Genomic DNA, 23,768 nt, shown 5'->3' with positions numbered 1-23,768 from the left:
GCTGCGCAATCTTCAAGAAGTCTTTGATAAACCTTCTGTAGTAACCTCCCAAGCCCAAGAATTGGCGTATTTTCGTTGGTGTACGCGGTGCAGGCCAGTTCTTAATCGAGTCTACCTTGGATGGATCAACATGAATCCCATCCTTGTTTACCACATAGCCTAGAAAGTGGACTTCACGAAGCCAGAAGTCACATTTCGAAAACTTGGCGTATAACTGTTCTGTTCGAAGGAGTTTCAAAATAAGCCGTAGATGGTGCTTGTGCTCCTCCTGACTCTTAGAATAGATCGGTATGTCGTCGACGAAAACAGTAACAAACTTGTCCAGGTATGGCTTGCACACTCTGTTCATAAGATCCATGAAGACTGCAGGCGCGTTTGTTAACCCGAATGGCATAACTAGAAACTCGTAGTGGCCGTAGCGAGTTCTGAATGCTGTTTTGGAGATGTCCTCGTCCCGGACTCTCAGTTGATGGTAGCCTGACCTCAGATCAATCTTCGAGTAGTAGCTCGACCCTTGCAACTGGTCGAATAAGTCATCGATGCGTGGAAGAGGATAGCGATTCTTCACGGTCACCTTGTTGAGTTCGCGGTAATCTATGCACATACGGAAGGTACCGTCTTTCTTCTTTACAAACAATACTGGAGCTCCCCAAGGCGAAGAGCTAGGACGAATAAAACCTTTATCCAAGAGTTCTTGCAGTTGTTTGGATAGTTCTTCCAATTCTGATGGTGCTAAGCGATAAGGTGCTCGAGCTATGGGTGCTGCTCCAGGAGCTAGCTCGATTTGGAATTCGACCTGGCGATGAGGCGGTAGCCCAGGTAAATCTTCAGGAAATACTTGAGGAAAGTCGCGCACTACTGGAATATCCTCCAACCTCTTCTCTTTCGTCGATGCGTCAGTGACAAGTGCCAAGATAGCGGTGTGATCCTTTCGCAAACACTTCTGGGCCTTAAGAAAGGAGATGATGCCCACCAAAGCACCACTCTTGTCGCCTTGAATTTCGAGAGGTTCTTTACCGGAACGGGGAATACGAACGATCTTTTCCTTACACAGAATCTCTTCTTGCTGTTGGGACAACTAATCCATCCCAATGACGATGTCGAAACTACCCAGAACTATAGGAATGAGATCGATGGAGAACGTCTGACCAGCTAAAACGATGTTACAACCCTTGACTATGTGTGTGGCCTCTAAACTTTTACCGTTAGCTAACTCTACGACATGTTTGGTGTTTAAAAGTGTTGGTGTGCGCTTTAACATTTGACTAACTTTCACAGACATATAACTGGTATCCGCACCCGAATCAAATAAAACAGTAACATAAAAGTCATCGAGAAGAAACTACCCATCACCACATTAGGATCATTCCTTGCTTCACACTGCCCCAGCACGAATGCACGACCCCTAGCACCATTGTCATTATTGTTTCCCCCATTGTTGTTCCCATTGCCCTGATTATTGTTGTTGTTGTTCTGATTCTGGTTTAACTGGGGGCAGTCCCGCTTGAAGTGGCCTTCAGCCCCATACTGAAAGCATCCCCTGTTGCCTCGCTGTTGTTGCTGCTGCTGGTTCTGTGGAGCTGGTGGTTGTTGTTGCTGGTTCTGATTCGCAGGTCGAGAGCTCCTGCAATCCTTAGCTTCATGACCCATCTTGAGGCACCTCTGACAACGACCCTTGTTGCACTGACCATTGTGGTGCCTGTTGCATGAGTTGCACTTCGGGAGGTTTCCTCGATATCCACCCTGCCTTTGACTACCAGAAGATTGCTGACCAGGGCTCTGATAGTCATCAATCTTTTGCTGCTGAGCCTGGGACTGTACTGAAGTCGAACCCTTGCTGGAGGCTCCATCCCATTTTCTCTTGTTATCACTGGGAGTAGCAGAAGTAGTAGTGGTAGTAGCACCGATGCGTTTAGGCAGCCTGTTCTGTTCCACTGCCTGGTCTGTGAGGCGATGAGCAAGTCGAGTAATATCCTAGATGGTAGCAAGGTTGGCAAACGTCACATGGCTTTGAATCTCTAGTACTAAACCTCTGAGGTACAACTTAATGCGCTTGATATGAGGGTCCACCATAGTTGGACACAAGATGGCCAGCTCGTTGGATCGCTTCGTATACGCTTCTATCTCTGACCCCGTCATCTTCAGATTAAAGAACTCCACTTCTAGCTTGTGGATGTCATCACGACTACAGTATTCTCGCTTAATCAGTTCCTTAAAGTCGTTCCATGGGGTGGCATTAGCAGCCGCCAACCCCAGCATCTGAACTTGTGCATTCCACCAAGTCAGCGCAATGCCTTCGAGAGTACCAGTGGAATACTTCACCCTGCGAGCCTCAGGGCATTCACACATCTCAAAGATGGACTCGAGCTTTTCAAACCAATGGAGGAGTCCAACAGCTCCTTCTATGCCACTGAATGTGCTAGGACGACAATCCATGAAAGTCTTGAAGGTGCATACAGGTAGCTGAGCGTGTTGACCTGTTGTGTATAAGAACAGGACAAGGTTTAACACAAGAGTTGGTTTAGGAGTGTAGGATCTAAAGATCCTAGAGTGAGTTTGCGACTGCAGGGTATACCTCCTGCTTGAGCGGCTGCAAGTGCCGCATCAACTTGTTCGTTAATCAGAGCCGTCAACTGGGCTTGAGTCATGTTAACGCGTCCACTCATGATCTTCACAAGTAAGAGAACACAAGTGAGAAGTGCGTCGTATTAATACGCAAGTGTGGAATGACAGAAGAGTGTGAGCAAACAAGGTTTTCAAATAGTAGTTGCTACGTTATCTAAGCATACCATGAGCAATGTAGTATGTATCTAACAAGTAGGTAATGTAAACATGAATAGTATCATCTATAGTGTTGAGTCTTGCACGTGGAGCGAAGCGTCGTTGTGGATCGTTGAGCACTGTACAGGTTATAGTCTGGTTTTAACAAAAACTTTTTCCCCTTATTAAAACCAAGTTCACTATAACCAATGGCTCTGATACCAATCTGTCACACCCCCAAAATCCACACGCGGAGTACCACCGCTTGGAGGCGTGACTGACCAGGATCAAGCCACCAATCATATTGAACATAACAAGTAATAAGTAAAATTCAACCACACGATATGACAGGTGTTTCAAATCAAAAACATAGTTAAGTGTTTAGCGGAAGCATAATTGTAAAACCCAATGGAAGTATTAAGTACGAAATAAAGTAATGTTTCTAGCATGGCACACACTGCCATGTCCCACAACGACCGCGCCTCCCTGTGCAAGCTCCATGAGTACCTAACGACCTGCAAGGCATGTAACAACGAGTCAACAACAAAGTTGAGCGAGTTTACAGTTGGTTGTTTGGTTATAGTATTCGTTTCGTAAATCATATGCTCGTTTTGTAAACCATGTATCGTATTAATTCGTATCGCGCTCTCCCAGACATGTATGTGAAGATTAGTGGGGGCTTCCCATGTGTTACTAGACCGTGTGTATCGACTGCTACGAAAATGTAAGAGGTGTCCTAAGTCAATGTCTATCAGCATTGACCCTTTGCCCATAGTCCATTAGTACACGCCCGTTCGAACGACACGATGTGAGGTTTGTTAAACCTAATAACGCTATTAACTAATGACCCGCTCGCCATAGGCCTCGGCGATTAAGTCGATATAATGAGGGACTTCAATGATAGAGGTTTGGTCCAATGTGTATTCTTGGCATCCTACCCACGGAGGATGGTCGTAATTACCGTATAGTTCATTTACCCATTCCCAACCCTTGGGAATCCTATGCCTTGGAAGGAGTGTGAACTCACCTTGGTTTGCTCGGCAGATAAACAAAAGGTCACTTGAGCCACTTGTGGTCAACCACGTCCTAACATGGTTACCATACAAGTCAGGTCTAGGTTTAAGTAATGCACATAAGTTTACACATAGGCTAGCAGGTTACGACACATAATAATCATGGCAGTTCAGCAGTACATACGAGTTTAATGGTAACATCACGTAAACAAACAAAGCCCAAGTATGCGGCCCAAGCTCTTGGGCCTGTGATAATGTGCAAGCCCATAGCAGATGTGTGAGCTGGTGGTCTCGAGTCGAGACTGTACGGTCTTGGGTTGTTGGCCTAAAGATCTCGAGTCACAACTAAGGGATCTCAGATCACGCATGTACTAGTCGAGACTAGATGGTCTCGAGTCGCAACAAGACCCGCAACCATGGTCTCGAGTCATGTTGTTTTTGTGTGAGTGAGGTGCGGTCTTGAGTCGAGACTGTGAGTTCTCGACTCGCAACTCTTGTCGAGACTAGGTGTGTAACAGACTTCCTTATTTGCAGCTCATTTATTTCCGTAACATCAGTAAACAACTTTGGCAGTTTCAAAAACGGATCAAACAACATTCAATTTAGCAATCATGCATATTCATACCACCCTAATTGTAATCAACTCAAGAACAGCAATCATCGAATCATTCGAATTAGTGATTTCAATATCTAATATGCAACCCTAATCATTCCAACTTGATTACATAGACAACGATCATATGCATACATACGGCCGATTATATTATATCCAATCAGTTCTATATCAACATTAAAGCATTCATCAATACTTTATAGTGATCTAACAGACTTACCCATCATGTATTTTACAAGCATAACACTTTAAACATCAACATCAAATAATACCTAGTTACTCAATCAACAACATCAATCATATCCAAGACCAAACAATAATATAACACTAACCGGTTAGAGACGAGAACAAAGATTGATCCGAATCACAAAAGCTTCGATGGAAAGGGGGATGTTTGCCGTCGCACAAGGGTAAGAGGGAGAGAGAAAGCTTAGGGTTTGTGTGTGTTTTCTTATCTTAGTAAATTATGAGGAATAAGCCCCATAATGGGTATGTGTACACGCACAAGAGGAGTGGGTCGAACCCATCAATGGGTTGCCCTCTTGGTCTCGAGTCCAAGTATAGTGAGCCGAGAAGAGTGTGAGAAAAGAGACGCGGTGTGCGGCCCAAAAGGGCTTGTGCGATCGGACACAATTTCACATTCTAATTTCCATATCACATAACACATAGCATACAGAACGTAATATTCTATTACAATCAAACACGTCAACTAGTCACGTATTGCTCATACAAGTTTCAATAAAACACAAAGAAGGGTTCTGGAATACGGGTTGTCACAAGTTTATCCTCTTCATTTTGAAGATGAGGTATTCCGTATCTTGGCGGAGCATAAGCTTCACATATCTGAGCCTCATTGTTCCTTTGTTTTGTATGCTAACGGTCCTTAGTTGACATTGTCCTTTAATGTTTTCCCTACTTGAATAGTTTTCGCTTTATGCTTAGCTTGAATGCTTCTTCGTGTGATTTACTTTGCTTTGACAAAGTGATTGGGCAATATACTCATGCTATGATGCTAGGAGATGGTCGCCTGATATCACATGGCAACCAGTAGGTTTGTAATCTGTTTTGGGTTTCTTTTCCTCTAGGTGAAATACTCTAAAGGAAACATGAAACTCCACCAAATGTAAGTTATTTAATTATGTTTCAGATCCGTAGGATTGATAGATGTAAACTGTTCATACCAATCTATCAATGACTTGGTTATTAGTTGCTAAATCACACCAACATAATTTGAAATTAGTAGTCGAATAGTTGTTTTTATTTCTTTGTTTGTTATTTTTTTGGGCTTTTCAGATTAACTTTAGTTTGTATTATTGTGTATTGAATCAGCTTGCAAAGCTAGGATGGGATCGCAGGTGTCACTTCAAGGTATTTTTTTTGTTTATTTCTTTCAAAGGTAAATTCACACGTCACGCGTAGCGCGCCACACATCAATGTCATCATCGTCACGCGTGTGACGTGATGTCGCCGCCGCAACACCCGGCGCGGGTAAAAATCTAGTATTCAAATTAAAAGTCAATGAATAGTGTTTTATATATTATAATAATATATATTATTTTTTTAATATTTTTATTATCTTCTTTACTTTTAAGTTGGATACATTATCTAGTGGAGAGTTCAAATGAGAAGAAATTATAAATTAAGAATAAAAAGAATAAAGGATACAAAGGTAATTTGAACAAATCATTTAATGATTTTATTATTTATTTTTGCTATTCAAATTAATGAACACTAATCATTTAATGAGTCTGTTTTATAAAATAGTTGTGCACCTTACATAATAAAAACAATCATGCACATGATCTTACATATTCAACGTTTCCTACACAATTAAAACAATGTTTTGGTGTAGGGTACAGAATGTGTAGGACTCCAAAACTTTTAAATAATTTTATGACTCATAATAAAATATGTGTAGGACACAACACTTTTAAACAATTTTGTCAATTCTAGTAAAATTAGTGTAGGATCTAACACATTAATGGTGGTGAAGAGAAAATTATGGTGGCATTAATGAGACTTGAGTAACTCTTTAAAATATTTATTAGTATTCTACATCAAATTGTCTATATTACCCTTAGTAATTAAAGCATTAATTAAAATTGGACAAAAATAATATTTAATTCCCAACCATTGATAAAAAAATATAGGGTCTAGATTAATTTATTTTTTCTTCTTTCAAGAAAATTCTTCTCAAATGAACCTCCCTCTATATTATCTAATATCTTAAAAGACAAAGTCGGTATTCTTTGATTAAATCTTTAGTACCTCTTTTTTGCTTGTTGTTTTATACTTTGACACAGCCGGCAGATTCGGTAGCAGAGGTGGCGGACGCGGCGGTTTCAGGGTCGGCAGGGACGGCGAAGGCCGTGGCGGACGCGGCGGTGGTGGCCGCTTCAGCGGCGACCGGTTCAATGAAGGTCCACCGGAGCAAGTCGTAGGTTCGTATTCATCATTTGTTCATGCGTACCAAAACCCTAATTTACACATTCAAACACAGCTTGATTGCTAATTATGCAGAGGTTTCATATTTTGTTCATGCGTGTGAGGGAGATGCGGCTATGAAGTTCACTAATGAGAAGATACCGTACTTTAATGCTCTGATTTATCTTCAAAATAAGACTCAGATTGGTCAAGTTGATGAGATATTTGGTCCAATTAATGAATCTGTGAATATATTTTGTGGTGTGATTTTATGAATCAGGGCTTTCTGCTGATGTGTGTGTTTTATGTTTGCTGTTGAAATTGTGTAGTTCTTTCCTGTTAAAATGTTGGAAGGGATTATAGCGACTTCGTATATATTGATCCGGCCAAGCTTTTGCCTCTGGCGCGCTTTCTTCCGCAGCCCAAGTATGTTTTGTTAGTTGTGATCTTGATTTTGTTGCATCTAGGGGTGTATCCTGTCGGTCGGTTTTGACAAAAAATCTAGACCGAATGGTTGACTACTAAACATCTGGCGGTTTTACTGGTTTCGCGGTTTGAACACTTATTTTAAAGTGGCTGACTTGCTTTGGTTTGGTCGGTTTTCACAGTTTTTGAACACCCTTATCTGGATGTTACCATATTGTAATATTAAAACTAACGAGCAATGTCATGATGTGATTCTTGAATGCTTTTTGACCTAGGATAAAGAATTTGATCATACACCCTTGCAAATCATATGTTTTTATTCATGTTAATGACTTGATGCTATATTGATTTGGTTTTCTATGTTTGGACTTTGATTTTACAGGGGAGCAACAGGTGGTAGAGGTGGCGGACGTGGGAGTGGTAGAGCTGGTGGCCATGGTGGAGGTTCTTTCCGTGGTAGAGGTACTCCAAGAGGTGGCAGAGGTGGTGGTTTTTGTGGTGGTGGGCGTGGCGGTGGTTTTGGTAGGGGCCGAGGGAGATCATAGGACAAGGTGTTAATTAACCATTGGCCCATTGCTCACACGGGGTGCTCCTTAAAGAACATAAATAAGGGTGTTTTGGCGCCTTCGATTCCGACGAAGATGAAGCAAGCGACTGCAATGGTCGTGGGAAGGGAGAGAGAGACTCGGTCTCGAGGCTCAAACGGAACCATTGTTGCTGTCAATAATCAAAGTTTTATATTTCTTATTTTTATATAACAATATTGCGTTGATTGCATATAATTTTATATATATATTGATGATGTAGTTTATTCAAGTATGTCACTAATTTATATAATTCTTTGTCCTTCTGTATTTACTAGGCATGGCAAATAAAACCCATTTGGGTTTTTTGGGTTATTTTGGGTCATTTTGAAAAATGAGAATGAGTTAGGATGGGTTAAGAAATAACTAAGGATGGGTCAGGATGGGTTATATGATACCTATTTAAAATAATTAGTGGGTAAGGATGGGTATTACGCAGGGTAAATGGGTAACTCAAAAAAGAGCATCACAAGCAGATTTTTCATCTTATTCGAGTGTTCGTAGATGTTGCCTTCACAAATAATAAAAATTTAAAAAATAATAAAAAATTAAAAATAATAAAAATTTTCAAAAAAACCAGAAAAATAAAAATATCTAAAAAATAAAAAATAAAAAAAATTCTAAAAAATCCAAAAAATAATAAAAAATACAAAAAAATCTAAAAAATCTAAAAAATCAAAAAAAATTCTTAAAAATAAAAAAAACAGTAAAAAATTCAAAAAATTTCCAAAAAATCAAAAAAATCAAAAAAATAATAAAAAATCAAAAATATTCTAATAAATAAAAAAATCTAAACAATTCAAAAAAATAAAAAAAATTATAAAAAATCAAAAAAATAATAATCAATCAAAAAATTATAAAAAATCAGAAAAATAATAAAAATCCAAAAAATTCTAAAAATAAAAAAAATACTAAAAAATCCAAAAAATTCTAAAAAATCTAAAAAATAAAAAAAAATCTAATAAATCAAAAAAATCCAAAAAATTCAAAAAAAATAAAAAAAAATCTAAAAAATCATAAAAACTATAGTTAATCAAAAAAATTCTAAAAATCAAAAAAATTTTAAAAATCAAAAAAATTCTAAAAAAATCCAAAAAATCAAAACAATTCTAAAAAATAAAAAAAATTCTAAAAAATAAAAAAATAATAAAAATCCAAAAAAAATAAAAAGTCAAAAAATTTTAGAAAATCAAAAAATTCTAAAAAATCAAAAAATAATAATAAAAAATCCAAAATTTTCTAAAAAAAACCCCAAAAACTTCTAAAAATTTATTAAAAATAAAAAAATCCAAAAAATTCTAAAAAATCAAAAAAAGTCTAAAAAATAAAAAATACTAAAAATAAATAAAAGCATAAAAAATCCAAAAAATTCTAAAAAAAGTTTTTAGGATTTTTAAGAAATGTTTTTATTTTTTAGAATATTTTATTATTTTTTGGATTTTTTAGAAATCTTTTTGATTTTTTAGAATTTTTTGATTTTTTAGGTTTTTTTATTTTTAGAATTTCTTTGATTTTTTATTGTCTTTTTGATTTTTTTAGATTTTTTTGGATTTTTTTGTTATTTTTTGAATTTTTTGTTTTCTCAGAATTTTTTGGATTTTTTTTATTTTTAGAATTTTTTTGATTTTTTAGAATTTTTAGAATTTTAAATTATTTTTTTGATTTTTTAGAATTTTTTTGATTTTTTAGAATTTTTATTTTTTTTTAATTTTTTGGATTTTTTAGAATATTTTTTATTTTTCTAATTTTTTATGATTTTTAGGGTTTTTTTTAGAATTTTTGGATTTTTTATTATTTTTTGATTTTTTGGATTTTTTGGATTTTTTTAGATTTTTTTTATTTTTTTTATTTTTTTTTATTTTTGATTTTTTATTATTTTTTTTGATTTTTTTTTTGAATTTTTAGAGTTTTTTTTTAATTTTTGGATTTTTTATTATGTTTTTGATTTTTTAGAATTTTTTTGATTTTTTAGAATTTTCTTTTGTTTTTAGAATTTCTTACTATTTTTTTTTGGGTTTTTATAATTTTTTGGATTTTTTAGAATTTTTTATCATGCCCAAATCTATCTTGACAAAAACTCATCTTGACCTAAACTCATTCTAATCCATTTCTTAATAAACTCATCCTAACCCAAACCCATCCTAACCTATACCCATCCTAACCCATTACCCAAACCTACCAAACCCACCCATTTTGCCACTTCTAGTATTTACATTATAAGCGCTTATAAAACAATCATTCTAATGATTTTGGACAGACAGACAAACGGGTAAAATGGTCATTTACTATCATTAAGTTCATGCTCACAATGCAAGATGAATTCTGGAGTATATCAAGAGCCGCATAAAAATTTATCAAGAAAAATAAATAAATGAATTTAAAGCATGTTAAAAATGCAGATATCTTTATTCAACATTACTTAAATACATCAAGTCAAAAACCAGTAGCGAACCGGTATCAGAAACGCCAAAAGTCGTACCGAATTGGTACTTAAGATCTTTCGGTTTGGAAAATTCGGTATCGGTACCCAGTATCATTTGCTCATCTCTAACCACAGGTTTCATACGAACAACATCATTACCATACAACTTTTTTGGTGGATTTTCTTTTGGTTATCTTTTAGTGTTTTTTTCTATTTTTTCTTTTTATTATTGTTAGCGGTTTCGTGCGCAACGCGCTTGTAATGATTTCAAAACATATGTAAACACAGACTAAACAACAAAAGACGTCGCCGCAATGCGGCGATAGTAAAAAACTAGTCCAGTTAATAATATTCACCGCCGTTTAAAAAAGATAATCTAGATGGGTGTTTGGGATTTGCTTATTTTGAGCTCCTTTTAACTTATTTACTTCTTAAAAGTTAATAAGTCATTTTTGTAGTGTTTGGACATGCACTTGAGAAGAAGTTTTTATAGTTTGAAAAAGAGAAATGAGAAGTTAAAATTTGTGACTTTTTCAAAAAGGAGAAAGCGCTCATGACATTATAGCCCAGTGACATCGTAGAGGTGAAATAAACTTAGGGACCATTAGGTCTTGTGTTCGATTTCCATGGAGGGGGGGGGGGTGTTTTAGATTGATTAGGTGTCTTCATGAATTGGTGTATAATCATCATTGCTGAGTAGATATAGCTATAAGAGCATCCACAACAAGGAGCACAAAAAACATCTAAAAACTGACTAGTCACCCGCCACATGAGAAAAACACTCATTCTTTAAAAACATTAAAAATCCACCCAATAAGGAATCTTAAAAACACCTAAAAACAATGCCATGTCATCAGCACCTTTTACATTTACATTTTTTTAATTATTACCCAGGCCCCACCACCTACACACTACCCCACCTTCTCTCATTTCTTCTAGTTCTTGCACAAAAACATGGATAAAAAATGGATTCTAAAAATATGAACCACAATAAGAAAAAATGAAAAACAAGTCTACGTAGGCATGAAAAAAATGAGAAAAAATGGCTATTGGGGATGCCGGCACCACGATAATACTACTCCGTCTTAATAATTCAAATTTGGGGTTAAAGAAGGAAAAGAAAGAAAAGTTAAAAGCAATCGAAACACATGGTACGTGACTTTGAATATAAAGAGAGAGAGTGAGTTGATCGAGTCAACGGCAAGATGACAACGATCATGATTCTTCTTCTTCTTCTTCTCTTTGCTTTCTCTACTGTTTTCGCTCCTCTCCCCAATTCCCCTAAACATCAAGTGAGTTTTTTTATACCCTAATAACCCTTTTCATATATGATTTTCTGACAAATTCGACAGGTGGTTGTTAATGCTCCTAAATTTGGAATTGAAAATGATATGTTCTGGAAAGATGGACAGCCGTTTCGAATCATCGGTGGGGACTTGCATTATTTCCGTACTCTTCCTGAGGTACAATATTACTGTAGAGGGAGGGAAAGAGGAGCAAGTTTTGCACCTTTCTTTCTGTGGACATGGTCTGTTAGGATTTTGTTTTAGATTCTACTTATGAGGTGTTTTGATTGATATGGTTTTGGAGTTGGGGGTTTCCACCTCCCCAGACCCTATGATACCAATTTACAGCTACACACATTTTTTTTTTATTTGTAAATTATGTACAACCATGTTTTCCAATTTACTCATTCTTTTGGTACAGTATTGGGAAGATAGGCTATTAAGAGCCAAGGCTTTGGGTTTGAATGCCGTTCAAACTTATGTTCCATGGAATCTGCATGAACCAAAAGAGGGTCAACTGGAATTCCATGGTATTGCTGATATAGTTTCATTTCTTGAGCTATGTCACAAGTTAGATCTCTTGGTCATGCTACGCCCTGGGCCTTACATATGTGCAGGTCTTTCATACTTTTTAGTAACTTTACATATGTGTATCAGTCATTTGATTTGTATTGCAAGAAGAAAAGGAACAATGACTTCCTGTTGCAGAATGGGATTTTGGTGGTTTCCCTGCTTGGTTACTTACTAAAGAACCGGCCATCACGCTAAGATCATCTGACCCAAGATACCTTGCTTTGGTCCGTCAATCTTCTTCTTTCAATTTTAAACTTATGTATCTTGTTCACCGAGTTAATATATAAGTTTATTTCATTCATTGTACATAAAATTAGCAATGAATTATTTAAATGCAATAAGAATAATTAGAGATGAACTTGGTTAGTATTCATGTAAACTGCAATATGATACCGGTTTATGACTTTGAAGGTTGATAGCTGGTGGGGAGTCCTACTTCCTAAAATAGCTCATCTTCTTTACCACAAAGGAGGACCTATAATTATGGTTCAGGTGGGTTGGTACATCTCATCATCTTCTTATTCAAAATATATATACAGTTACCGCTGTTTGTTCACCTACAGTTCACAAGCATTTCAACATTGTGATCACAGATCGAGAATGAATTTGGTTCGTATGGAGATGACAAGGATTATTTGCATCATCTAATCAACTTAGCTCGGTCATATCTCGGGGATGATATAATTTTGTAAGTTGATCATGTAGTTTGGTAACAATTAATGATTAGTTGACATTTGCATGTTTATAACAGGTATACCACAGATGGAGGCACTAGAGATACTCTCACTAAAGGAACGATACGAGGGGATACTGTATTTTCAGGTAAGAATGTAGTACACATGTCATCATCTATTAGGAAAGAAATTTACGTTTAATATTTCAAAGTTTAACTGTAGCTGTTGACTTTTCAACCGGAGAGGATCCTTGGCCTATATTTAAGATGCAAAAGGCATTTAATGCACCAGGAAAATCGCCACCCCTTTCTGCGTAGGTACTTTTATAATTTATCCTTGTAATCACTTTCTTTTATGATGCTTAAAAGACACTATGTATTCAGAGAATTTTACACCGGTTGGCTTACGCACTGGGGAGAGAGTATTGCTAAAACAGATGCAGCTTCTACAGCATCTGCACTGGAAAATATTTTGTCGAGAAATGGCTCTGCTGTTCTTTATGTATGCTATAAACGGAAAATAATTTTTAAGCATTATTTACAAGATATTTTCATGATGTGGTGATCTCTTACATATAGATGGTTCATGGCGGAACCAATTTTGGATTTTACAACGGTGCAAATGCTGCTCAGGAATCTGATTACGATGCTGATCTTACATCCTATGATTATGTGAGGAACCTCATTCTTCACATCTCAAGTTTTAAATAATTAGTTAAAGTGAAAGGTGGCTTCAAACAAGCCAAATTGTTTAATAATAAAATAAAATTAGATTATCTGTTGAAATAAATTGGTAATCATATTTTACACACTGAGTATTGTTAAAAGATGGACAGCAACATTTTGGGTCATCCAAACCAAACCGGTACAAAAGGTTATTACTTTTTCAACAATTTCACATGTATGTAGGATGCTTGAGGAAAACAGTATTCTTTTCAACAAGGTTATTAGTTTTTCATACATATAAGATTTGTATTAAAATAAAATTGTATTTGTAATCAAATTTAACACATTCATTGTTTTGTACGTAGAGTTACAATATTTAGTGCACATGAATCCTAAGTTGGATTATTATTATTATTATTATTATTATTAAAATAACATAGTTTCGGTGACGCACTAATTATTTGGACTGACCCATTTTCCTCTCTAATAACTTAATGGGAATCATTTTTCTTGTAGGATGCTCCTATTAGCGAGTCTGGTGATGTGGATGGGGCAAAATTCAAAGGTAATAATAAGATTCTATATCTACTCATAAGTTAAGTGACAAAGATAATGCTTTGTACTTTGTCCGTCCAGCCTTGCGGGGGGTTATAGCCAAGTACAGTGCAACTTCTCTCCCTCCAGTTCCTTTAAATAATAAGAAAACAGGATACGGCCGTATTCAATTAGAAAAAACATCATCATTATTTAATACACTGGACTTGTCAACCAAAGCTATTGAATCTGAGAACCCAATTTCAATGGAGGCTGCCGGCCAGGTATCTATCTTTGCTACCCAATATTTATTTTTATTCATCATGGCAATGTTTTCAACACTTTGCACTTTGGTGTTTCAGATGTTTGGATTTTTATTATATGTTTCTGAGTACACTACTAAGGGAAAAAGGAGCACTTTGTCTATACCAAAGGTAGGTAGGTAGGGGTATGTTTTTGGCTAACTTTGAACGGTGCATTTTTATAAGATTTTTACTGTTTTCAAATTTCAACCTGACCTAATTTATATGCACCAAAACACCAACCTGTGTTTAAAAAAGCGAGCTTTAAGCGCGCTTTAAGCGTGAAGCGCTGAAGCGTTTGGAAAAGCGCTTTTTTTGGTCTGAAGCGTTACAACACGTGAAGCGTTTTGAAGCGAGCTTTAAGCGCGAAGCGATGATGATTTGAAGCGACGCTTAAGCCCAATCAGGTCACATTTGGGCCATTTTTTAGGCCCAATAGTCTTTAAATAGGGTTTAAATGAGGCCCTACTTCTTTACCCTAATAATCAGCCGCTGTCTTCCTCTTTCTCCTTCTATTCTCTCTGCAACTTGATTTTTGTTTAGAAATCATAATGGCCTCAGGATCAAACAGCACTACTGCTGCCTCGGAAAAGTCCTCATCTGGTGACCCGAGATGAATACGTACTTGATTATGATGATTATTGATTAAAGACTATTTTTATGTTTATGTTTTAAGTGTGTTTCGACTTTAATTTATGTTTTAACTATGCTTTTTATGTGTTAAGTGTGTTTTTTAATCATGTTTTTGTGTTTATTATTAATTAACAAGTAGAATAGGTCATATTGATGTGTACAATATTTTTTTTTATTTTTTAATTTTGAGCGCTTCGTATACGTGAAGCTCTCGCTTTGCGCTTGAAGCTTCGCTTAAAGCTTTTGGAACCAAAACGCTTCGGAGCGACTCGCGCTTTTTTAAACCAAGACACCAACGTGGTGCAACTTTTTGGTGTGACACTATTCATCACCCCATTTTACAGCAAATATATATCATTCACATTTATGAAAAATTTATTATTGGAACAATCTCACTGAGGCCTGTTTGCCACCCTTAAAATCAATATATATTATATTACACTTGTCATTTATAATTTCAGGTGCATGACAGAGCCCAAGTGTATGTTACATGCCTTTCTGAAGATAAGAGAGAAAAAGCACAATATGTTGGCACAATTAATAGATGGTCAAATACGCATGTCAACCTCCCCAATGCTGAATGCTCTTCCACTACCAGATTGTTAATTCTGGTTGTTGTCTAATCTTTTGTTGGCCAAGTTTCCCTTTTACAATAATTCATATTTGCCATGCATCATATAATTTTTTTTGATTTTTTGTTTATAATCCTTGGCTTCTTTGTAGGTTGAAAACATGGGTCGTATTAATTATGGACCGTATTTGTTTGATAGCAAGGTAAAAATCCTAACTTAACTCACCAACCATTTAAAGGCCAATTATACCTTGTGTTTTAATTTGAAACTAATGTATACCATGGTTTGAACCTTGTAAGAGAGCATGTAACTGTGTCAATAGCATAAAAACAACATACTTTCATATTTTGCACGAAGAAGTTCATCAACCAATTTTGTTAAACTTATATAAACCCGTGAAATTAAGGGTGTCAACATATGTGCTGACTGTACAAGTAAATTGTATAAAGTTAGCAAGTTCAAGGATTTTAATATGTTGAGTTTTTTGTTAAGGGGTTTTTATAGAAAGTAAGTTGGTTTTTTCTGGTATAGAAGATGCTTTAATCATATTATATTATTTTATAGGGAATATTGTCTGCTGTTTACTTAGATGGGAAACCTCTGCTCAAGTGGAAAATGATTCCAATTCCTCTCAGCAATCTAAATGAAAACAATCTTTCTTTCAACAATTCGGTTTCTAAACTTATTGGAATTTCTGCCCGTAAAAGCAGCCCTGGTACATTCCAGTTACACCAACATATGTATTATTGATATCTATATTTATAGGGTACAAGGATATTTTCTTAACTATGAAAAAATAAATAAATACATACTATGGAAAAGACACGGATACATATAAATCTTTTTCTTTGAAACTGTTTAACATTACTTCTATTTTCTTTTGCAGGGGTGAGTTTAAAAGAACCAGCTTTCTACAGTGGAAACTTTGTTGTTGACAAAGTGACGGACACCTACATGTCCTTCAATGGTTGGGGTAAAGGGGTAGCATTTGTTAATAACTTCAATATCGGGAGATTCTGGCCGGTAAAGTTAATTTTATTCATTTTTCTGTAACGTTATAGCAGAAGGTCTGTCTAACAGATTCTATTGTTTTTACAGTCTTTTGGAGCCCAGTGTAACCTCTATGTCCCTGCTCCAGTTCTCCAACGTGGAAATAACGTCTTGGTATCGCACTTTTTTTATTTATTGGATATAAACTTCACTTTTTGCTTAGAATCCGTGTCCAACTTTTTTTTTATAAATTATGAATGTGCTAATTACGGTAACAGGAAAATTCAGATAAAAACTATTCATTAAAAGTAGACTTCCAAATTCCAACCTGTTTGACCCATTCACCTTATATAAATAAGTAGGCTGCAACTGCCACCATTATAATTGTAGTATCCTTGCATGAAAAGGGTTGGGTTGGCGGGTTGAAATTGATGGACCCAAATACAACCCATATGTTTATTCATGTCAAATACATTAACCCAAGCCCGGACCCTGGACACACTTAGTGTTAACTGGTACATATTATTGTATATTAATTGTATTTATTAGTATTATTGACCTTCCTAGATTAGGGGCTAATCATTAGGCTAATCAATTTTGTATTCTGTGTATATGATCAGTGTCATATCAATGAACAAATGATAATATGGTATTAGAGCTACCGTAACCCTAGCTCTTTGCTGCCCTACCATCACCGGAGTACAGTCCAATTTTTTTTTTCTACTTCATCTTTTCTGGCAAGATCGACTACGGTCCCTCTGCCATCACTCGTTTTTTCCCCTACCTTCTTCTCTTTCTCTGTTCATTCTCCATGGGTGACGCATCCAAAAAAGAGAAATTTGAATCCCTACATCCGGTTTATACTGTGACTAACATCCAAAATAAAGTTCAAATTTTGGATGGGACAAAAGTTACCTATTCGTCTCGGGTCAAGCTTTTTCATCTCCATGCTCGGGGATACAAAGTTCTTCACTACATAGATGGTACGAACGCCCCAACAAAAACAGATCTTACCTTTGAATCCTTGAATGAAATCGATGCCATTGTTTTACAATGGATTTATGGCACATTGTCGGACGAACTTCTAGTTCGGGCTCTTGAGACTAAATCCACTGCCTACGAGGCTTCAATAATAAAGTAAAGGCATTAAATGGTGACCGGTGAGTCTTTAATAAACAACAACAATCAAACATATTATTATTGTTTTCCCGCCGGAGAAAGAAGACTCAAGGTCACCGGCGATGAATGTTGTAGTCCCGTTAACGGAGGTCGGGATTTGTGAGTGTCGGTCATTGATTTAGGCAAGTTTCCTTAGAATCCTGACGACTGAATAAATGAGGGTTATAATTTATAGCGTGTAACCCTTTAAAACCATGGATCGGATCTTAAGATCGAGTTAAATGAGTAAAAATTTTCAGGTCTGATTAGTCTGATTTCACCCGATTAACTCCGACTTGGTCCGATTTTGACCGGCTTTGACCAGGACCTATTTTATCGGCCGATTTGCTCAATTTTAGGCGACAAGTAACCGATTAGCGATTAATTCGGCCGCCTAGAACGCCTTCTGCAACACTGGCTATTTCACCCCCCCACCCAACTTATGATTACCTGGTCTAGAGATGGAACCTTAAAATCAAAACAACCCCTTAACCTTCATATTAACACCATCCCATCCATCTCCCCATAACCAAAATCCCCCACACAAGTCCTTCAAGACCCTAACTGGCACTCAACTATGTCTGATGAATACAAGGCCCTTATAGAAAATAAAACATGGGACTTGGTGCCTAGACCTCGGGATGCCCATATTATTCGTTGTATGTGGTTGTACAGGCATAAATTTCATGCGGATGGGAAGCTTCAACGGTACAAAGCACGACTTGTGGTCATGTCAACCAGTCGGAGTTGATTGTGATGAAACATTCAATCCGGTTGTAAAACCGACCACCATCCGAACTGTTTTGAGCCTAGCCATGTCTAAAGCATGGCCAATCCACCAGTTAGACGTCAAAAACGCGTTTCTACATGGGGAACTAAGCGAAACTGTGTACATGTTCCAACCAACTGGATTTGTGGACCACGACAAGCCTAAACATGTTTGTCGTCTTAAAAAGTCTCTTTATGACTTGAAACAAGCCCTACGGGCATGGTCAGGGGCGATGCTTTGAAGGGGCCGGGAGGGGCGCCCGACCCCCCGAACTTTTCGGCCAGTAGTGTTATAAATGTAGTTTTCGTATAGAATTTTTGGGTATGTATGTTTTCGACCCCCCGGTTCTATAGAAGTTTTTGGGTATATACGTTTTCGACCCCCCATAAAAAATTTCAAGCTTCGCCACTGGGCATGGTACCAACGTTTTGCATCATACATTCAATGGTGTGGTTCTAAAAGCACGGTATGTGACACTTCTCTATTCGTCTACAAAAGTGGAAACCAAATGGCCCATCTTTTATTGTATGTTGATGACATCATTCTAACAACATCCAATCCTAGTCTTCTACCACAATTTATTACATTTTTGTCGGAGTCTTGCCGGTGCTCTTCAATATCTCACGTTCACCCGACCTGACATCACATATGCAGTCCAACAAGTTCGTCTCTTTATGCATGCCATAAGTAAACCCCACTTCAACTTTCTAAAACGCATACTGCGTTATTTAAAGGACACCCTCAATCATGATCTGCAAATTAAACCCTCCAAATCGATGAATCTCACAGCCTACTCTGATGCTGACTTGTGGGGGTTAGCCGGAGTCAAGACGTTCTACATCCGGCTACTGTGTATTTGTCGGGGACAATCTAGTCTCATGGTCTTCAAAACGTGGAGCAACTGTATTGAGATCTAGGGCAGAAGCCGAATATCGGGGGGTTGCAAATGCTACTGCTGAAACAACATGGATTCGCAATCGCCCGCTTGAGCTCCATGTTCTGATTCGTACTGCCACGTTGATATACTGTGACAATGTTTCAGCAGTCCACCTATCTCAAAATCCGGGTCGGATTAGTTCGTGTCTTTCATGTCCCTCTGCTGACTATCAACACGCTGATATCTTCACCAAGGGACTCCCTTGCCAGCTCTTCATTCGTTTCAGATCCAGTCTAAACGTTCGACCATCTATCGCTTAGACTGCGGGGGACTGTTAACTGACATATATTATTGTATTTATGACTTTCGTAGAATAGAAGCTAATTAGCAGGCTAATCAGTTTTGTAGTTTTGTATTCTGTGTATATAATCGGTTATGAACAAAGGAGTTTTCTCTGATAATACTTAAAACCATGTGACCTTAGCTTGATCAGTCAACCCGTTTGTGTAAACAGGTCACAACGTGTACGACTGTTAAAACGCTTTGGTGGGTTATATATTTGTTAATCTAGTTTTAAATGGGTCAACCTGTTGTACAAAATGAACACGATACATTTATTAAATAGGTTAGAAATCCCAACCCAAAATTTGATTATTATCATGTCATGTGAAGAATTGTACGAACCATTAATACACTTGGATCCTGAACTGTTTTATTGACGTATTTGGCCTTTTCTACGTAGGTGATACTTGAGTTAGAGAGTCCCGAACCTGAGTTGATGGTGAATTCAGTTGACCGGTCAGACTTCACATGCGACTCAAACCATTTAAAGGTACGAGAGCTTTAACATGGTTTGTGTGCAACCTCAAAACATAACTATGTTAATGTATCTTATCCTTATTGTAAATCTTTGACTCTTGCGTGTTTATGTGTTTTAAATTTTTAATTAACTAGCAAATACTTCATAATCATACAGATATTGTAATATTAAATTAACATTTTAGTCCTAATTGGAGGTCATGATTTCTATTTCCATGTAATGTATGTGTAACCTTTACTTTTAGTTTATTAATTAAATATAGTAGAAAATGGTAGTATGGTTCCTTTTTATTTAAATAAAAAACTAGTTTTTTTACGTCGCGCGTTGCAGCGAAACCGAGCAAATGATAATGTAAAACAAACATGATTCGAAAATAAAGCATGTTGTCTAGAAATTCAAACCCTTAGAATGGTTTAATTTATCATCGTAGTGTTTTGTGATACCAAATAAATAATTTATTTCGAGTACAACTTTGTTTTTATCAAAACTTATAACAGAATGTCGAGGGAAAAATCAAGCATAACTACGTACTTAAGTTTGTAGAAAAAAGTTATATACATAAATTATTAAAAAAGTATTAAATTAATTGATAAATTTATATATAGGGTAAGGATAGTGTAAAAAGTGCTCAAAGTGTGAGAAGTGTGAGAAGTGTATTATAACACTATATATAATACTATATAACACCATATAAACACCCCATAACAATATGTAACACCATATAATACCATATAACACTATGTAACACTATATATCATTATATAACAAATATAACACTATACATCTATCATAGACATGCTATCAGACAACCTATAGTGTTATATTTGTTATATAATGATATATAGTGTTACATAGTGTTATATGGTATTATATGGTGTTACATATTGTTTTACGGTGTTTATATGGTGTTATATAGTATTATATATAGTGTTATAATACACTCCTCACACTTCTCACACTTTGAGCACTTTTTACAGGATCCTCTACCTTTATATATATTCTAAAAAAAGAAAAAAGAATTATTAAAAAAATAGAAAAGGAAATGTATGGTTTTAGAAAGAGAAAAAAATTAAAAATATGTTATTAAAAGCAAATATAATAACTAACTATTAAAATATACTAAACAAAAATAATAATAAAAGCTATATATTATTATAAAAATAAAGTTACCATTAATCGAGCTTTATCAACAATATATATATATATATATATATATATATATATATATATATATATATATATATATATATAGGGAGCCGCTAGAATGAAAACCACCCCGAGTTGTAAGAACCGCGAGAACTACACCCCACGGAGCGCCGTTCGCCATGATTTTTTTTTACAAGTAGATGTGTGTATTATAAACACAGCCATAAAAAATCATGGCGAACGGCGCTCCGTGGGGTGTAGTTTTTTACACCACAAGTTTGGTGTTTTTTAATTTTTTTTCTTTTTTCTTTTTTTTTCACCAAACTTGTGGTGTAAAAAACTACACCCCACGGAGCGCCGTTCGCCATGATTTTTTACGGCTGTGTTTATAATATACACATCTACTTGTAAAAAAAATCATGGCGAACGGGCCTCCGTGGGGTGTAGTTCTCGCGGTTCTTACAACTCGAGGTGGTTCTCATTCTAGCGGCTCCCTATATATATATATATATATATATATATATATATATATATATATATATATATATATATATATATATATATATATATATATATATATATATATATATATATATATATATATATATATATATATATATATATATAATAGATATGCCTTTTCTGTCCAAGACCAGATTTTGTTTTATTTATGGGACTGCTACATTAGCACGATATAACATATACAAATTTCGCTCGAGTATTTTAGCGAAAAAACTTTAGTATATCGAGTATATTAATTTTGTATGATTTATACCTCGATATAATTTAATGACATGTCCCGTTCCCTTCTTTTTCTTTAAAAGGGCATGTCCAATTCCCTTATGATGGAATTATAAAAAAGTAATCATCTATAGTATGTTAGTATTCTTGTGAAACTAGCCTAATAGCGAATGATAAAAAAAGAAAAGAATAATATGGAGAAGAAAAACTCATCCTATTGATCAGATGTGTTATACAATGAGATACATTATTCTATATACAGGAGAGGGAAACTTGGTGAATAAGATAATATATACATAGTGTCGATAATACTCTCTCTTGGTTATTAACTTAATATGTTTGGAGATGTTGTCTCGTTAAAAACTTGCTAGGAAAACTCAATTGGAGAAAATCATAGCTAAGGGAAAAAGAGTGCAACTTGTAATGCATATTTTCTCCCCTTGATACTTCTAGATTAGGTAACAAAACCCAACGGGACAAAAATTAGCTAAGAGAAAAAAGTGCAACTTGAATATGTCACACCCTGTTCGTAGCGGAAACGCGAGGTGTGATCATGAAAGCTAAACATTGCATTAGACTAATTAAACAATAAAAATAACAACGATGCCATTGATATATAGTTTGAAGCATAAGTACAAAAGTTTTAGAACGATTTCATAACATTTCCCAAATTGTATTTCAAGTTACAAAATGACTTCAACAAAGATATAGTTTGCTTTATAAATGTAAAACAAGGCTTTGACTTCTATATGCCCGCACGAAGGCGAGATATATAAGGCAAACCCTCCACAAATGGCCATCGTTCACTACTTTTCCACTTTTCTTGATCTTCAATCATGTTATGCTTTCTTTCCTGAAATATATGTAAATTTGAAAAAGTCAAAATAAAGTTGGTGAATTCATGTGTTGGTTTGCTTTGTGTCAAATGAGTCTCGAAAACATTTGACAGTTTAGTATTATAAACCGGTATGTGAAAGCATCTATGAAATTCGTGGATCCATCAATGTGTAGCTAATACATTAATATGTATGCCAAAAGTAAGTAACCAAACCTAGACGATGTTATTCGCACCCTTCTGATATGGGACCACAAAAGCACTCCTAAAGGGTTAAGAAACTAGGAGTGGAGCTCGCCAAAACTCAATAGATCTACACCTTTTGCACCTCGGTCGTTATGTATGATTAATGGTTACTATTGTCTTTTGCTACTTATGCGCACATGATCTAAAATAATTTCATTCCACAGCTAAACACATGTATCCCCCCTCGAGTGTTTAATAGTAAAACACTGAAAAGTTTGAAAAGAGGGACATGAACTCACAGTTTTGCATTCAAGTAAATAACGTGCTAGCAGACTCGGGTGTCCGTATATCTATCGCAACCTACGAGTGTTCTAACTCGTTAGACACTTAGGTCTTTACTAGACCGTGTACACGTTGCTCATCTTGAATGCTCGTTAAGACTTATATTTGTCTTGTTTGGATACCCTTGTTTATGTTAATACGTTGGTAGCTTATTTATTCGTTTGTTGCTAATATATATTTCATAAATATATATTGTCATGTATATTCGTTATGTATGAATGTGCCTCGCCCTCGATGGTCTTATGTTAAGTTGTTCGCATTGGATTCATCCAATTGGTCGTATGTCTTTGTCACGCATGACTGGGCCTAGCCCTTTATTTCGTGCTTGTGTCTCACACAAGTGTCGTTGTTATGAAATATATATATTATGTTGCTAATATATATATATATATTCATTTTCGAAGGGATCCTTGACCCTTATAT

General features: G+C 35.8%; 1 protein-coding gene and 1 pseudogene across 1 annotated transcript; both read left to right on the top strand.

The window, feature by feature from the left end:
* Positions 1 to 5,729: 5,729 nt before the first annotated feature.
* Positions 5,730 to 7,781, top strand: LOC110943083 (annotated as a pseudogene).
* A 3,417-nt stretch (positions 7,782 to 11,198) lies between these two features.
* Positions 11,199 to 20,308, top strand: LOC110940511 (beta-galactosidase 17). The gene is made up of 19 exons (XM_022182043.2): positions 11,199 to 11,534; positions 11,595 to 11,705; positions 11,950 to 12,145; positions 12,237 to 12,325; positions 12,513 to 12,593; positions 12,695 to 12,789; positions 12,853 to 12,923; positions 12,998 to 13,088; positions 13,159 to 13,276; positions 13,354 to 13,446; positions 13,957 to 14,005; positions 14,077 to 14,258; positions 14,337 to 14,408; positions 15,371 to 15,520; positions 15,633 to 15,683; positions 16,046 to 16,196; positions 16,368 to 16,504; positions 16,580 to 16,645; positions 20,018 to 20,308. Exons 1-19 carry the CDS (start codon positions 11,448 to 11,450, stop codon positions 20,120 to 20,122), a joined length of 1,995 nt encoding a protein of 664 aa, XP_022037735.1. The 5' UTR covers positions 11,199 to 11,447; the 3' UTR covers positions 20,123 to 20,308.
* Positions 20,309 to 23,768: the final 3,460 nt, after the last annotated feature.

Source organism: Helianthus annuus, chromosome 5 (assembly GCF_002127325.2).
Source record: "Helianthus annuus cultivar XRQ/B chromosome 5, HanXRQr2.0-SUNRISE, whole genome shotgun sequence".
Lineage (NCBI taxonomy): Eukaryota > Viridiplantae > Streptophyta > Magnoliopsida > Asterales > Asteraceae > Helianthus > Helianthus annuus.
Note: the sequence above shows the minus strand (reverse complement) of the source record. Positions and strands in the feature narration are given on the sequence as shown.